This window comes from Glandiceps talaboti, chromosome 2 (genome assembly GCF_964340395.1).
Source record: "Glandiceps talaboti chromosome 2, keGlaTala1.1, whole genome shotgun sequence".
In the NCBI taxonomy this organism is placed as follows: Eukaryota; Metazoa; Hemichordata; class Enteropneusta; family Spengelidae; genus Glandiceps; species Glandiceps talaboti.
In genome coordinates this window covers 7,266,875-7,285,433 of record NC_135550.1, presented here as the reverse complement: position 1 = coordinate 7,285,433, position 18,559 = coordinate 7,266,875, and the positions used below count along the sequence as shown (strand labels likewise).

General features: G+C 36.0%; 1 protein-coding gene across 1 annotated transcript; it reads left to right on the top strand.

Moving 5' to 3' along the window:
* Positions 1-395: 395 nt before the first annotated feature.
* LOC144453731 (beta-mannosidase-like) lies at positions 396-14,184 on the top strand. Its single transcript, XM_078145072.1, has 17 exons — positions 396-591; positions 3,040-3,121; positions 3,929-3,993; positions 4,676-4,824; positions 5,367-5,578; positions 6,066-6,133; positions 7,127-7,326; positions 7,962-8,124; positions 8,427-8,731; positions 8,930-9,009; positions 9,671-9,864; positions 10,631-10,816; positions 11,534-11,631; positions 11,969-12,104; positions 12,474-12,691; positions 13,186-13,395; positions 13,942-14,184. Exons 1-17 carry the CDS (start codon positions 396-398, stop codon positions 14,182-14,184), a joined length of 2,805 nt encoding a protein of 934 aa, XP_078001198.1.
* Positions 14,185-18,559: the final 4,375 nt, after the last annotated feature.

Here is an 18,559-nt window from a genome sequence, read left to right as displayed (position 1 = left end):
ACTTGGAATACGTCATTCGCAAATTACCAGTAACGTAAACTAGTTCAGTGACGAATTTCGTCCAATTTATGGCATATACAATTCAGAATTTCTTTTGAATATAGCTTTAGAAAACTGTTATACATTTTTGTATTGCGCATTCTGTCGATTCTCAAGGTTCGTTTTTTATTTAAACAGATATATATCTTAGTCATTTCACCCAAAAATATTTCTTATCTGCGGTTCCGTGTCTGTCGTGCCACAGAACTGCAATTATATATCAGCTTGTAAAATGTGAACTTTGTCTTGGTTCTCTTCAGCTAGTTATATATACATATACTAAATGTCAAAACTCACTGAAATATAAACTGATCAAATTTTTCCTGTTTTTGTTCATAATTACAGTTGGTTAAAAGATGTGTAGGAAATGTTTCAAGTGTCTTTGTAGTAGCATCAAGACACTTATCTGCTGTATATTCAGCACAGTTATTGTGGTGGTCATTATCGGCTTTGTTCTGGCACTTATTATCGTAAAACCGTGGAATACAGATGATCCAGTCGAAAATCCGACACTTGCCATTGACACCTTATGGACCATCGAAGATGGGACAGGTCAGTGAAAGAAACACAAACACAGGTACAGACACATGGACAGACACATGGACAGACACAGACACAGACACAGACACAGACACATGGACAGACACATACACAGACACATGGACAGACACAGACACAGACACAGACACAGACACAGACACAGACACATGGACAGACACAGACACAGACACAGACATACAGACGCACAGATACAGACACATATATACACACATTTTAATTCTGCATTGTATTCAATGTATATATATATATATATATATATATATATATATATATATATATATATATATATATATATATATATATATATATATATATATATATATATATATATATATATATACAATATCGAACTTTTTAGTACGTGTTGTCGTTTTAACCATGGAGATGGGAATGTCCTTCATACCTAACTTAAAATGTAAGCATTGTAATAAAATAATTGCTGATCTAAAAATCTACTTTCGATTTGTCCAGCCATACTTGCCTACTCTCAATACTCTGATCTACGATTGTACGATTGTTTCTTTATTTGCCTAAAGTAATGTGATAGCACACTGTACCGGACACTGATATCGCCGCTGATAACTTCGATTCAAATGTCATGGGAACGATGTTATTCGGTAACCATCCTATCATCAAGCCAGTGATGTATGATCAAACGTCATAGTCTCGCTCCTTGGCGGTGTCAATACACCCCACCCTCTAAGCTTTAGTGTCACTTACACAGTTATACACGTATGGTGGAAAAATAAAGTTGATTTATGCCGAAAATTATAAACGCTATCTATGAGGTTACTTATTTATGTAAAACGAGATACCCCATCCCCATTTCATCCGGTGTTATGTTTCCTCGTAGGTTCAGCAACTAACAGCAATATCACAAAGATATTTGCATTTGTTTTTTTTGTTTTTTTAGATTTTCCAATGTGTGCCATTTCTTTTCAAAAGTCTCTAAAATTTGAGAAAATATTAATTTGAAATAAAATGTTTCTCATCGCCCCCACATTGCTATCAGGCTATAACGGGAACTGTGCTGGTTGGTAACATATTAACTAATCGCGTTAATCGACTAAATATTGTAATTTCCAGTCTCTGCAAATTAACTGACAAGTTAATTTTTTGGGAGAGATAATGACGTGACTATTTTCCATGTGTCAATTCGCCTCAATTAGGCGAGGTTGATCTTGCAAAGTACGCCCGTGTTGACTTGATAACGTCAACTCACCACACTGTAAGGTACGAAGTGGCGGGCGCCCTCACACATAGACCCGCGAGGGCAGAATGACATGACCGTTTGTTTTACTGTACTCCCCTAATACCTGAGGACATAGTCTTAAAAAAATTAACATTGGCATTTCCTTGATGGTGATAATTTTTATTCATATTCAACTAATGTTTGTCATGAAAACCGTGATGGTTTTTTATATGTATCAATGTGTTGTATTCCATTGCTACTATGTTTACATTCATATGGGTTCAAACGAGGTCAAAACGTCAGTATTAAAGTATTGATTTTACCTCACATGGTATACACAGACTTGTGCCTTGTGAGTGACACGAATCCTCCCCAAGTTCTCTAATTACATATTTATAAATGTGTTCAGTTATGTTTTTATCCATCCATCCATCTGCATTTACAGCATTTGGCACCTAAAAGACAGCAACATTAATTACGACGTACACTGGTCAGTTCTCAAGCAGGCTTCCTCATACTCTAACGTTACCAAACGATGTCAACTATGCCTCTGGGAAAAATATTTTATTATAACTGCCGACAAATCAACAAACTTGAACAGCAGAACTGAATTAATCAGCAAATGCCGGCACGCTAACAAGTTCTTACTTAATAATACGTAACCTTTGTTGTCAATCTTTTTGTGTACACACAGCCGTCAGTGAACACACATAAGTTATGTACATAAAGCAGGATGTATAGCTAACGAATACTATTAAACCACACTATTACACCTGACGATCCTTCGGGTGAAACGGTCCGTAGTGTAATTCCACAATGTAATATCAGACTCGTCTTCTTTCATTTTTATGCATGATAGCTCTCCAAGGTGATCGAGCACTCTACTTGGCGAACGAAGAATGAAATTATATGGAATGAATATATATATATATATATATATATATATATATATATATATATATATATATATATATATATATATATATATATATATATATATATATATATATATATATATATATATCTTGCAACGCTGCTTATAGTTTACACCACAGATAACACATGCGCGCATCTGCTTACTTGGTATCTTATTAAAATCTAATGTGGTGAACCAGCTATCAAATCATTTGGGACCAAAACAAACCACACAAAACGATATAAATAGAGGTAAATAAAGACATCTAGCCTGTTTCACCACATCAGATTTCAATCAGATTGCTTACTTGGTTGTTTTAATGACTTTTCAGGAGGTGTCTGGCGGAGTTCCATGCCCGGAAATGTACACACAGCTCTTATTTCGTCAGGAGACATTGGTGATCCTTATTATAGGTCAGTGTAACATAAAATGATATATCCACTCTCACTCACTTGTCTCACAGAGTTACAGTGAATTTCACATTTACCGTGCAGCTTTTCTGTTTGATACAACCACACAGAAACCAACAAGAGACTGTATATGCCACACTTCAATAGCAAGATCACATTTTTTGCTACATTTAGTCAATAGCAAGATCACATTTTTTGCTACATTTAGTCTAAATGAAATAAACCATTCCAATGTATTGCAACTGCATGCAGACGTTCGGGCGTCAATAGTTTGTTTAGTATCAAAACTGAAGGGCGCTTAAAATGTCCTTTGCGGTATTCATTTGATGTCTGTATGCTGGCATATTTAGTTCTTTTCAATTCACTAAGACAAAATGTAGTAAGAAACTGTACTCAATGTTGCTATCTTAAAGTGTAGGATGTCCAGTTTCTCATTGGTTTCTGCGTGGTTGTATCAAACAGAAAAGCTACACGGTATTGTGAAAATCGCTGTAAGTGAGTAAAGATGACACATATGAGCAATCCTGACATAAAAATACACAATAGCCTGACTTGGACAAAACCGTCATTTTGGTACATGAAATAATGTGGATTTTCCATATCGAAAATCAAGGTTCAATAAACTTTTTTATATTCCGTATATGCGTTGACATGAAAACTTTATACCCGTGTCTCTAAACAATCCAAACTATACATGAGCATTAACATTAGTTCAGTATGAAGCATATTTATATAAACAATTGTACGAATGTATGAAGTATAAATGATAAATTCTGATTTTTTTTAAAAAAAATTATATTTTTTTTACAGATTTAACGACATCAACTATGGTGACATAAGTTATAATAAGTATAAATTTACCAATAGAGTGACAGGTAGGGAATTGTTGTCATAGAAGTACACACACACATATACATACATACACACACACACACACACACACACACACACACACACACACACACACACACACATACATACATACATACATACATACATACATACATACATACATACATACATACATACATACATACATACACATATATATGTGCGTGTGCGTGTCATACGTTCGAATACAACCTAAGACATGGCTTCTCTGTTAATTCTCTTGGCGTCTTATTCATATCTTACACTCAAAACGTAAACAGACTCAAAGTACTATCTTTGCTTAAAGCTTCACAAGCTAGCTGCAACCCATTTTTTTAAACTCCATAATATTGTATTATTGAATCAAATCACGTGAGTAAATGTATTTACACATAATGAACACATAAACGTTGTGTTGGTCCGCACCCTAAAATCAGCACGATCACAATTTCGACCTGTAAATTTTACTTGTAATTAACACGAACAGTGGCCAATTATTTGTACACATTTTCAGTGAATATATTTTTGGTTGTCTGATCAGTAAAATAATACCCATGGTACAGCTAATGCAGCTAAAAATAGCACTCTTTAAATTTGTCGAGGAGATATTTGTGATATAGAATAGTTACATATATTTTTGATTATTCAACATCGTCTAATGTTGCAGAAACAATTTGTGTTTTACAGTCGGGAAAGATATATTTGAGAAGAGCTCCATTTTGTTGGTTTGTGAAGGGATCGACACGGTTGCTACAGTAACAGTAAACGATGTGGAAATTGGTACCACTAATAACCAGTTTAGGCGATACGTATTCAATGTATCAGACCATATAGTGGTAGGTTGATTTCAGTGGCTCTGTAAAAGACCCATAGATTGATTATTTTGTTGTAGTGTGTCAAATGTCATTGGTTGGATCCGGGATGAGTTGTGAGTTGCTGTATACGTCATCAAACTGTGGGGGAAATAAAGTGTGACGCAAGTAGGTTCTGGACGAGTTCGGTTGGGCGCTATTGCGATACACGTCTTCATGTTGTGGGCAAATCAAGTGAGACAATGATTCATTAGAACAGCATCAGTCATTATGAATATTATATTGAATGGGGTACACATTATGTGTGTCATGTGTCAAAGGTCATATTGTCCTGTCTATATTGACATGGGTAGTATCACAGGCACTCGAATCAATCTGAATGATTTTTAACAAATGTAAACTATACACTTTTTAACATACTGATTCGAGTGCCTGTGGTAGTATCGTAGATTGTTTTTGGTAACCGCTTGTAATATGGAGATAGTCGACATCCTTAACGTTATTCTTCCCCTTCATTCACAATTGATAAGAGTCTAAATGGAATGAGTTGTTCTTGTGATTCGTAGGAAGGAAGCAATACTATTGAATTAGACTTTGAATCTAACGTCAACTATGCTAGCGACCAGGCTGATGAACACGATACTACGTTTGGATACAGAGTGTTACCTGATTGTCCAATTGATGACTATCATCATGAATGTAGCGCCAACTTTATAAGGAAATCACAGTCTTCATTTGGTTGGGATTGGGGACCAGCCTTTCCCACACAAGGAATCTGGTAAGAATTGATGTACCTGTATCAGTGGGGATGGATATTGTAGTTGTTGTATCGGATATCTAGGGGATATCGATTATATTGTTAACTCTAATACGTAGCTTTATTGTATGGAATGGCCAGTCAGATCGGTGTGTCTGTATTTACGTTATACTTTGTCTGCATATAGTAGTAGAGATAAGGAGTGAAACAGAGGGAAAGGGGACAGCAAGGAGAGGGATGGATAGCTGGATGGATGGAAAAGGGAGAGATGGTAGAGAGAAGAGAAATTGACAGACAGACAGACAGACAGACAGACAGACAGACAGACAGACAGACAGACAGACAGAGACAGACACAGGCAGACAGACAGACAGACAGACAGACAGACAGACAGACAGACAGACAGACAGACAGACAGACAGACAGACAGACAGACCGTTGTATATACTATAGTACATTTTCCATAATAATCTATGCGACTCTGTCTTCACCATATAAACCATTTTAGGAAAAACATGTTCTTGGAAGGTTATAACCGTGGCAGGATCAACGACGTCATTGCCTGGCCTTTCAAAGGTACGAAATCAAAGAAACTGTACTATCTCGCTATTCAGTAACAGTGTATCATTATTTATAGGAACTTGACAGTTAAACGTATTCACATCGAACTAATAGCCCATATCAGTAAATGATATATATATATATATATATATATATATATATATATATATATATATATATATATATATATATATATATATATATATATATATATATATATATATATATATATATATATTGTATATGATTAGGTATGGTCGTAAATGCTTGCTGCGATATATCTTTAATTAGCACAAGAATTCTTTTTAAATTCTAAATAATGTGAACTAAACCACGATGAGTATTACCTGATGATACTACCAAACCAGAATGGCTATATAGAATTTCAATAAGGCAGCACGATGTTACATACGAACGTTTTTGTTACAAATTAGAAGGAAAAAATACAAATAGTAGCGCTCAAATAAAAATCAAATGTTACATCTTTTCTCACTGTGAAAACAAAAGAAATAGTTTTGTGTTTCAATCTTCCTTGTTTCACCCGACAGTGATTTTAATTTGTGTGCAAAGTGAGATAAAATGTATCATTTGATATGTATCTGTATTTTGTTTTTTTTGTTAATTTGTAACAAAAAAAGTTTGTATAGGATATAAAAAAGATCGTGCTGCCTAATTGAAACTCTATAGTCACTCTGGTTGGTAGTAACATCGTGCTGCCTAATTGAAACTCTATAGTCACTCCGGTTTGGTAGTAATATCGTGCTGCCTAATTGAAACTCTATAGTTACTCCGGTTAGGTAGTAAAATAACATTGTGCTGCCTAATTGAAACTCTATAGTCACTCTGGTTTGGTAGTAACATCGTGCTGCCTAATTGAAACTCTATAGTCACTCAGGTTTGGTAGTAACATCGTGCTGCCTAATTGAAACTCTATAATCACTCAAGGTTTGGTAGTACATATTTTCATGCACATATGTAATTTTTCACTATTCTTTTTTTTTTAAAAAGATGACCCAACTCAATTGAATTCCACATGGATGCTAAATACCACCATTATACTTGACATTTATGATGATAGTAATGACATTAAACCTGACGAAGGTGAACTTGTCATTGAAATCAAAGAACTTGGATTTAAGAAAACGGTTGAACTTAATGAACTGGAACATGGAGAAAACGTCATCTTTGAGACATTAGAAGTGGACAATGTAAGATGTACATCTTTTGTTTTTTTAAATGATGCTGTGCTGTGCTGTGCTGTGCTATACTGCGCTTTATTGCACAATATTGTATTGTACTGTACTGCACTGTTCTGTACTGTAGTTATGTACTGTACTGATGCGTACTGTACTGTACTGCACTGTACTGTACTGATGCGTACTGTACTGTACTGTACTGTATTGTACTGTACTGTACTGCACTGCACTGCACTGTACATTAATGTACTGTACTGTAATGAATTTTACTGTTCTTTACTGCACTGCATTGTACAGTACTATACTGTACTGTACTGCACTGTATTGCACTGCATTGCACTGCACGCATGCACTTTACTGCATTGCATTGCATTGCACTATACTGTACTGTACTGTACTGTGATCTGATGTAATGTAATATAATGTAATGCGCTGTAAAGCCTTACATTGCATCGTATCGCATCATGTCGCGTTATATCATGGTTTGCTCCTTGTGTTATATTGCAATGTATTGACATGGTGTTGTGTTCTGTTTTAAATATATTATATTCCATAATTCATTAGAATTGCATTTCATCCTATTCTGTTCTGTTCTGTTCTGTTATATTCTGTTCTATTCTATTCTATTCTATTCTATTCTATTCTAGGCTGAGACGTGGTGGCCTATTGGTTATGGCGATCATCCAGTCTATAACTTAGATATCGTCTTTAGTTCATACAAATATATGGAAAAGTCTACCAAGACAATCAATGTGGGATTTCGTCTGATAGAGGTAGTTGAAGATCAAATTGGCACGTCGCCTGATGATGGTGAGAATTTGTCCTCCGATGTTACATGATGCTTATCAAGTTCTCCTTCCATCGAGTTTCATCATGTAGTGTTAATTATGGCAATTATTTTTCAGTTTCGTTTTCTTGTTTGTTTATAATTTTTACGAAGGGGCGAAAAAACACTTTATAATACTCAAACATCTATCATGTTAAAATATGATATATCCTGAACAAGGGTTGACACAAATATTTTGGCAGAAAATTTGTTTTTAAAAAATTAAAAAAATATTTTTTTTTTTAAATTTTAAATTTTAACTAAAACTGTTGCTTGTTCTGTTTAGGTTACTCTTTTTACTTCAAAATCAACGGTTTGCCAATCTTCCTGAAGGGCGCCAGTATGATCCCAGTGGATGCCTTCCAAGACCGGGCATCTCCTTACAGAGTGAGGAAATTGCTGGAGTCGGCGGTATGGGCTAACATGAACACGGTCAGAATAGCTGGCAGTGGTGTATATGAAGTTGACGCCGTGTATGACTTCGCTGATAAGAATGGTCTGATGGTGTGGCAAGACTTCATGTTTGCCAATTCTTTGTACCCTGCCGATGAAAAGTTTTTGGAAACTGTCGAGGAGGAAATACGTCACCAGGTAAAAAACGGGTGTACACATCAAGGGTTTGGTTGAAAACGTTCAAATAGAAAATTCGAAGTACTCAGTATAAGCAAAAAACTATAGCTTTTTCTAGTACTTGGCACAATAACTGACAGAGTAAATGTCTGAGGATCTATGATATTAGTACACATCGTAGTTTTATTAACACAGTTTGTTTTATTTGCTGTCTATCAGATACGCCGGTTATCAAACCATCCTTCGGTCATTATATGGACGGGAAACATCGAGACGGAATTAGCCATCTGGGAAGACAGGTAAATAGGAATACACAAACCGCTTTGATAGTATAGTTGCATTAATTATACAAGTAAAATCTGTTAAGAGCCGAAGCAAATCGTACTCAGGTTCAACATAAAACTTGTACATGTTGCTACATTTTATTGTCGACACAGGAATTGATGCCTGATTTATCGACAACCTTCTAAGGGGGGGGGGGCAATATGAAAAGCTCAATGCAGGATAAAAAAAATAAATTCTTTAACTTTGGGGGTGGGGGTTTGAACCATTTTAGTTCTCATCCTATAAAAACGATTTTACTTTTCATGGATCTGTTTTGTGCCCCATAATTTTCAATTTAGTTACAAAGGGTGAGTCTGAGGCCTAATTAAAATAATTAAGTTTTTTGTCCTACATTGGACTAATGATCTCGCCTCTAAGACAATGGTAGCTCACACAAAGAAAATGTAACAATGTTGGTATGAATTTTATTGAGCTAGACAATGATAGTTGTCAAGCGAAGCGAGTTTCTACTCAACTCGTTGTAAATGTACAATTTATATGAAGAAAAGTATTTGTTGGTGTTTACCTGGCACCTTGGATTAACAAGTTGCATAATTATATAGTATGTCATCTGAACAAGATATGTTTTGTTATACCTGATTAGCTGAATACGATTTATTTTATGTAACCCTTAAGATTTGGCATGGGCGGCAACGAAATCGATTATAAGACTGACTACACAAAAGTATTTGTACAAACCGTTGGTGGCGTAGTTCAAGACGAAGACCCTAGTCGTTACTATCTTGTCTCCAGTCCGTCCAATGGAAGGAAGGCAGAGGAAGAAGCAGACAGATGGTCAATTAATCCAAATGATGAGAAATACGGAACATGTGAGTTGAGTATTTAGCGGAGATACGTTTTGACGTGACGTGGTTCTAGATATCATGTCATGTACACCATATCAAGGAACTGAATGATGCTTCAACATCTTATATTGATTTTGGTCTTCTTGAAAATACTTCTGCCGCTAATTTCTAGTGAACAGAAAATTACGTCATAAGTATTTTGACATTTGTACTTGTATGTAGATTACCCATCAAACGTTAATATTAATGATTCCTTCTGCCTCGTTATCAGAACGTGAAACTTTGAATTAACATCAAAGAAAGACGTTCAAATAAGGAACAAAAAATTGTATGATTCCGATTACGCTCAATTTTAGAATAGGTGAGGTAGGTAATTTTTTTCATGTGTGTGTCTAGTTCAAGTAGTTATGTTTTCCATTGTTTTCCAAATGGTCTCTGTGTTGTTTATTTTTTACGATCAGATGTACAGCCATTACAGATTGGAAGAACATGTTTATTGCGAGACTTTACACTAATCGTCATTTTGTTATTTTTTTCTCGAATACTTAAAAAAAAAGTTTAGGGTCGGCAGTGAAAAACTAGGTGGGGTCGGGTAGTTGGAACCAAACAATTTTTAGGCCTAAGTAGACATGTGCATATCACATCGATATAGACACACACACACACACACACACACACACACACACACACACACACACACACACACACACACACACACACACACACACACACATACACACACATTATACACGTGAACCTTCTAACAATATATCTTATTTCTTCCCAATAGATCATCGTCACAATCTTGGCACTGGCAAAAATTGCTCGGATCACACCATCTACCCCAGTCCACGATTTGTCACAGAGTATGGTTTCCAGTCATGGCCATCTTTTAAAGTATTGGAAAGAGTGTCTATCGAGGAAGACTGGGATTTCGGCACCAATTTTTCAGAGCATAGACAACACAATGCAGATGGTTTGTTAGTCTTGTATTTTAGTGTCATAGTTTGAAATGTACATGTTACAAATGAACTAAATCAAATATACTAAAACCGCATCTGTTTCAAAGCTTTCCCCGAAGAGCTTTGAAAGACGGGTAGATTGTTTAAGTGCATGATCTTATATTTAGTTCGAGGTCTTCGTATTTTTATCCCTTTCATGTGCGCCAGACAAACCACCATTAATACATGTACTATACTGCAACAGCGTTTGATCCATTCATTTCGTAAGACAACATACCAAAAGAAAAAAGACGTTGTTTTGGTACAGTCCTAAAAAGTACTTAATCATAGATTTTTCGAGTTAAGACTCTTTTACAAAGGTGGAAGCATACACCCTAGATATATAAGGTATATTTTGGAGTTAAGTACGACAACCGTGTGTATAACACGACGAACTCCTGTGAAGAGCAACAAACCAAGTCACCATATGAACCGTTGTACCGTTCGTTATAGAAATGTAGGTTGAAGTACCAGTAATGTTACAGGTATGTCAGTCATTGATCCGTCAGTTGCCATTGGTAACTATTAAATTCGTGACAAGAAATGAATGCTTAAACTTGAACTGCATTACACAAACTATACCTGCAAAGGGTATTACAAAGATAAATAACAACCAACAAATAAACAAAAACAATTGTAACGTCAAAAAGAATAACAAATGTTAAAAAGATCATTTTTCATGTTGGTTTCAGCTGGGTTGTATATGGAGGAAATGCTGAATGTATATTTTGATCTGCCAGAACAAGATGATGAGGTGGAGAATTTTGAAAACACACTGTATCTTTCACAGGTAGATATGATTCGTTATATCAGTCATCAAAATAGATCTGATACCATTATGTCTGACTGATCATCGTCTGGAACACCACACTGGAAAAACTGATATTCATGTACGGACAGAGACTGAAAGATCAGCCGTTGTAGGCGCTCTTCTCATCCCGTTCCACAATATTGGGAATAGGTGATAAGGACGCATTTCACAGTCGCGTACTTACACAGACAACTTTTTAAAACTGACAGTGATTATTGTTAAAAATAAAACGAAAGTGTTGTTTACAGTATAGCTGTTTATACTACTATTATTACATTGATGGTATTTTTAATGCTATGTTTAATTTTTCTATCAGATATCGCAAGCTCTTTGTTCTAAGGTGGAAACTGAACATTACAGAAGAAGCCAAAGTGACCCCGACGTGATGACAATGGGGGCGCTGTATTCACAACTGAACAGCATTTGGCAAGCACCGAGTTGGTCTTCGATTGGTACGTTATCTAAAATGTATCTTACCTCCCAGGTTTTTTTTCGAGGCACCTACTTCGATTCAGCATGGCTAATGAAGTAAACGAATAATTCTAAATGATTTCATTTACGAAAGACGAAATTTACTCGTTATATGTTTTAATTAACAAATCAATCCCCTTTGACTTTATTGATACAATATTACGTGTTAAATTTATGATATTGCAATCATCTTGCCCTTCTTATTAGAGTTCAAATTACTTTTTGTACTATAAATCAATATATCGTCATCAAAATCACCCCAAAACACGTAAGAAAATTGTTAAATACAACACAGATAACTGTGAATACATACAAGTACAACATATTGTATGGTTTGTGTGTCTCTTCAGAGTATGGTGAACGTTATAAAATGCTCCATTACTATGCCAGGAAGTTCTTTGCACCACTGATCGTGTCTCCGTACGAAGAAGCTGGCTTTCTCTATGTGCATTGCATCTCTGATTATGTTGAAGACTTTGCTGATCTAGAATTGGTCGTTAGTATGTGGGAATGGAATTCTGTGTCTTTTGAACCTCTGCGTGCTTGGACTAAGTCGATAATTTCGATGGTAAATATTAGATCGTTACTGATTTTATTGTAATACTAAGCTAAAAGTGTGAAATCACTATATGAGAACATAGATCCAACCTAAGATCTATACTGTTGTATCTGTGTTCGTGTGTGTGTGTGTGTGTGTGTGTGCGTGCGTGCGTGCGTGCGTGCGTGCGTGCGTGTGTGTGTGTGTGTATGTATGTATGTATGTATGTATGTATGTATGTATGTATGTATGTATGTATGTGTGTGTGTGTGTGGGGGGGAATGTGTGAGGGTTTTGGGGGTTTTTGGTGAAGATTTCAAGCTATCGTATATGCCTGTTTCTCTCTGGGTTTTTTTGCCGCGCGATAATTCCATTCGGCAGCTCAGTAGAACATTTTATTCTGAACCAGTAGACAGACTATATAACGGCACAAGAAGTTTCGCATGTCACGTGTATATCACGTGTACCCTCACAATATGCAGGCATAAATGAAAGCGACATGTTTTCCTCCTTTTTCGTAGAAGGGACAATCATCCGAGGAAGTGTTTTCCAAAAATATCGCCGATATGATGGGCGAAGCTGGTTGTGCTCGGAGAGCGGATTGCTTTTTGACACTTGACCTGTCTAACCCGAATACTACCTTGTATGAAGACCCACCTAGAGCTGAATATTATCTGTCGTCATTCAGAGCCGCAAACATGAACGTACTACCAACTGTCAAATTTGAATTGGAGGTAAGAAACCACATCTCATTTTATGGCAGAGCACTGAAATGATAAAATATGGAAGCAAGACCAACAACGATGAAACATACATACTTTTATTGTCGAAGCCGTTACTTATGATTTAGGGTTAAACTTTCCATTTCAACTGGTAGTATATATACTACTACATTGGTATATTTTGTTGAAGGAAACGTTCATCATTAACAAGCTTAGGACAGCTAATTGAAAGACACAGACGGGGTGCATTTAATTTTAGGGTTTGGCAAATACAACATTAATTAGTTCGTAGATTTTAGAATGACTAGTGCGATTTTACTAGAAACGCCAATTTGAAAATCGAAACTTGTTGCCACATTCATGCTGAGTCTCAGAATAATGAATACGAAACAAGATTCAATTTAATGTTTTTCTTGTCAATTAATCGTCACGCTAAATTTATATGTGATGTGAAATCATGAAATGACTTTAAAGAACCAAAACCTTACGAAATTGCCTTTTATTTCCTTTAGCGGTGTTCCCCCCAACACTGTGTTCTTTGATTTTTTTATTTTTCAGGAACTAGTTGATAATAGTGCCGAACTGGGAACACACTTCACGGTGAATATTACTACTGATGCCATTGCTGCTTTTACATGGTTGGAAACAGATATGACAGTGACGGGTCATTTCTCAGATAATGGTTTCTTGATGACTGAACGTGATAAATCTGTTAGTTTCACAGCCTGGCATCCAGTTGACATTGGTTTCTTGAAAGATAGAATAAGTGTTCGTACTCTACAAAATATTTATAAGCTTTGAAGTTTGCAAGTTTATTCATATTTACTCTTACGATTTGTGGGACTCAAAAACGTAAATGTACACGTACACTGACATTACAAAAAATGAATTGAAGAACAGGAAAGACCAGCTATAATCAATTTATCGAAACTTCTTTATTTCTTCTTTATTCTAAAAATTGAATTGGACGGATTATTCCTTGTGTTTCCAAAGATAATCTAGTTCCTGACGGACCGTGGCCGTATTCCATACTATGTTATCTTTGTACCGTCTAGTTAGTCCCGTTACTCAAGGCTTTAATTGTGGTTCAACCCCATGGTGGGCGAAGCGCGAACGGCACATGTCAGTAGTAATCCATCACAAATTGACAGGCTGTTGTCATCGTTCTCATGTTTCTAGGACTGACATGATATGCAAATGTCCAACCAGGAGTCCCCCTAGAGCCTGTTTAAACTAAAATCACATGGGGGCGCGATGACATCATCGTGTTTATATGAACCCTGTAGAGGAAGCACAGAATTCTGTTCGAGAGTAATGGAATTGACTAGACGGTATAGTATGAAGATAATGTAGTATGAAATACGGTCCGTCAGGAACTAGACTAGTCCAAAAAAAGGCTATTCTCGCTGACATTTCTCGTAAAGATGTTGTGGATGAACCAATATCGATAATGAAACTTGACAATATACGCCACATTGTGTAAACACACGCATTACTAGATTATGTTCTAACTACGACATACAAATACTACTACTACTAATAATAATCATTTTAATTATCATAATAATATTAATAATAATAATAATAATAATAATAATAATAATAATAATAATATAACGCCATACAGCCTAATAGTTCATAGGCGCTGAACAACAAAGTGATACAAAATAACAAAATTAAAAAAAACAACCTACAAACTGGAAGAAAGTAGTCACTTATAATGAGAGTCACGTGATGTAATAAAAAGTCACTTCATATAAACAAATTAACTTACAATAAAAAGCGTAACTTTTAAAATAAACTTAGAAAAAGAGTAACTTTTGGTAAACATCTTTCTAAAAAGGTGAGTCTTCACTTTAGCTTTAAATCGGTGGATTTTACTGACAATGTTTTTGCTTTTGTATGAGATTTCTCATCTTAAATCTCGCTATTTCTGTTCTTTTGTTTCCGCCTCATCTTCTAAGTGTTTGACATTGTTATCACGATTTTGAAGTGATATCAAAACAAATATTATATTGAATTGAATTGAATTGGACGAATTGTCATTGTGTGTCCAAAGACATTCAGTGCAAATCTTTAATCAATACACAAAATACTCAATGCGGGAAGTTGCAAATACTAAGTAAAGAACAGTAAGATACGTCGTCTCGGTCCGCCCTCCCTCTCGCCGAACGACCGATGTGTGAGGGCGCCCCTTCACGGTGTACCTAACCTCAGACCACTATAATTGTGGTCTGAGACCTAACAGACTACTACATGTACTACTATCCACAGTATATATCGTCATTCTTCACGACATGTGTAAGTGCGCGACTGCCTCTAATTCAGTAAAACGAGGAAGTTATAATTCCCAAGACTTTGGTATGAGTATTATATTTCTACCACGTTGCAGTTTTGAAAAGAATAAAATATTTCTACGATTTGCAGAGATGTATGATTTCAGACGGAAAAATAAAACAATCCCTCGTACAACACAAACTCATTTATTTTGTAACTTTTATGAACGGTGACATTTTTTTTTTGCTTTTAAGGATTTCACTAATATTTGAATAATTCATTTCAAATTGTGTTTGATGTTCAACATTTTAATCGTGTCAGGATAACAAATTGAAGTTTGGAATTAAAATGAATTTCTTTTTGATCAAGATTTTCCACAGAGCAACGAGGAAATGATGAGGACGCCCTCACAAGCTTTGGTTTCGAAGGATATGCCATCCGTATACCAATGCTTGTATATACTGCGATTTATTGTTGTTTATCGAACCAAGATATGCCCACGTTACAAATAAACGGTCACTAAAGCAAAAACATCCTCTTGAATACATTTACTGACTGACTGACTGACTGACTGATTGACTGATTGATTGATTGATTGCTTGATTGGTTGATTGATTGATTGATTGATTGATTAATTAAGTGATCTAGCTATTTACTGACTGACTGACTGACTGACTGATTGATTGATTGATTGATTGATTGATTGATTGATTGATTGATTGATTGATTGATTGATTGATTGATTGATTGATAAAGTGATCTAGCTATTTACTGACTGAATTACTACATTGTCAAATTTGCGATGTAATTGTGAGCATAAAAGTTTATAGTTCAAGAGTCCATTTCCCAGTTTGCTAGACTCACATTAATATCAACTATAGTGGGCGCTATAACCTACTAGCGTAGGCCAACGTTTTTAGTTTTTCAAATGGTAATTTTTTACTGACAAATGATGAGAAAAGATGTTCAATGATTATTTCTTAGGTACTTTTTTCTTGGAAAGATACGCGGCAACTTGGCTATTTATCATACCACAGTACACCCGCCCCCCAGGACCACACACCCACCCGACCCCCAGGGACCACACCCACCCGACCTACCTTGTGAGCAAACTAAGACAGAAATTATAGAACAACGAAATCAGAGAAGGGTAATATTATTCGTGATCAAAGTAAAAATGTCGATTTTTATTTATGTCCCATTATCCAGTCTGTATATGTGTAGTACAAGTCATACCGCAACAACTGCGATAGAATTGCGCCATCTCGAGTCACATTACGGAAATGATGTGGTACTGCGATAGGGCTATTCGCATCACACCAGCACTTTTTCTATCCGTGACCGGATATTCGGGCAAAGTGACGATTCTTGATATAGACAAACACTATTTCAGCCATAAAATATTAGTGTCTAAAGTGTTTTATTTGTCGTTAACGCCGACGATAACCATCTTGTTGCATAAAGTCCGATTACGTTAATGGCCATCTTGCGCTGTATATCTATCATAAACATTGACTCTAAATCGACTGGGGTACTGGGAGAAGAGACAACAGTCGATGATTAGACTATGATGATTTTTTTCATCTCACCGCAAACCTATATTTCCGTCTCCATAAAATATCGCTAATCGTTAAAGGATGTCCAATGTAATCGTGCACGTGTTTGTAACAACATTTGTGGGTGTACTAAAGCGTCAATGTTGACGCTGAACTATAACATTTGTTCTCAATCGATTTCGTTCTCAATGTTACGTACACGCCGTTATAGGATCTAGATAACAATTACACTATGGTGTAGTCGTTGCATGGCCTTACATGTTTTTGTAGGTGATTCAAATATTTGAATACTAACATCAAAACATATCAAATGGGGAGGGAGGGAGGGGGAGGGAGACAGACGGACAGACAGACAGACAGACAGACAGACAGACAGACAGACAGACAGACAGACAGACAGACAGACTTAATTACGTCTCTGAATGTTTTATTTTTCCCAACACAGTATTACAAACGGGTTGACTTTGTCCATCTGTCTACCGCCTACAAGTATTTCATCTAACCGGTCATTATTTTGCTGACCTTCGCAAGGTCAGTAACTGTATTTAACAAATTTAAATAAACCACGGCTGGTTTGCGTGTTTTGGAAAGTCGACTCTCAACATTATCTCAAGCCTGTGATTTTTTTACTCATTTTTCCACCATCGAAAAACATGACCACGGATGACTTGCAATGATTACCGTCGGGGGGACAGTATGTTACGACGGTGGCAGACACACTAACGACCATTGAAATACTACATGACAACTGTTCCCTGTAGGAAATGAAACCGTCCATGTCGTAAAAATCTCGGATCACGTGATTGCAACATACTTACTTTGTAGCGTGTCCGCAATAAAGCACAATTTGCCACAAATCGCACCTTTATTCGTTTGAATCTATGCTGATCAAAATGCAGATTTTTTCATTCACTTTGGATGACCACGTCTTTGATGACTACATTACTATTCAAATACAATAATTGATTTGGTCGAGGTGAATTTGATGTAGATGTGCACGAGAAATTTCTACCTCCTCTTTGTGTTTAGTGATGATCTGTAGTGACACACGCTACTATAATTCATCCCCAATGTTGGTCCAAATATTCAAAGGGATTATCACTTTTCTGGGAGATATATCATAAAATAAATGCTGCCCCCAAATGTTCTCAGAAGTGAGTACGTTAAAGGGCACGCTATATGACGTTGACTTTGTTAATGTGTTTGGCAATTTGATGACGTCATTCAAAGCCCCATTAGTACTGGTGACGAGGGGGAGGGGGTCAGCGTTACCTAATATTTCAATATATTATGATTCATTTTTCCATATCAATGTCTAGGCCAAAGTGGTTCTGTCTGTTTGT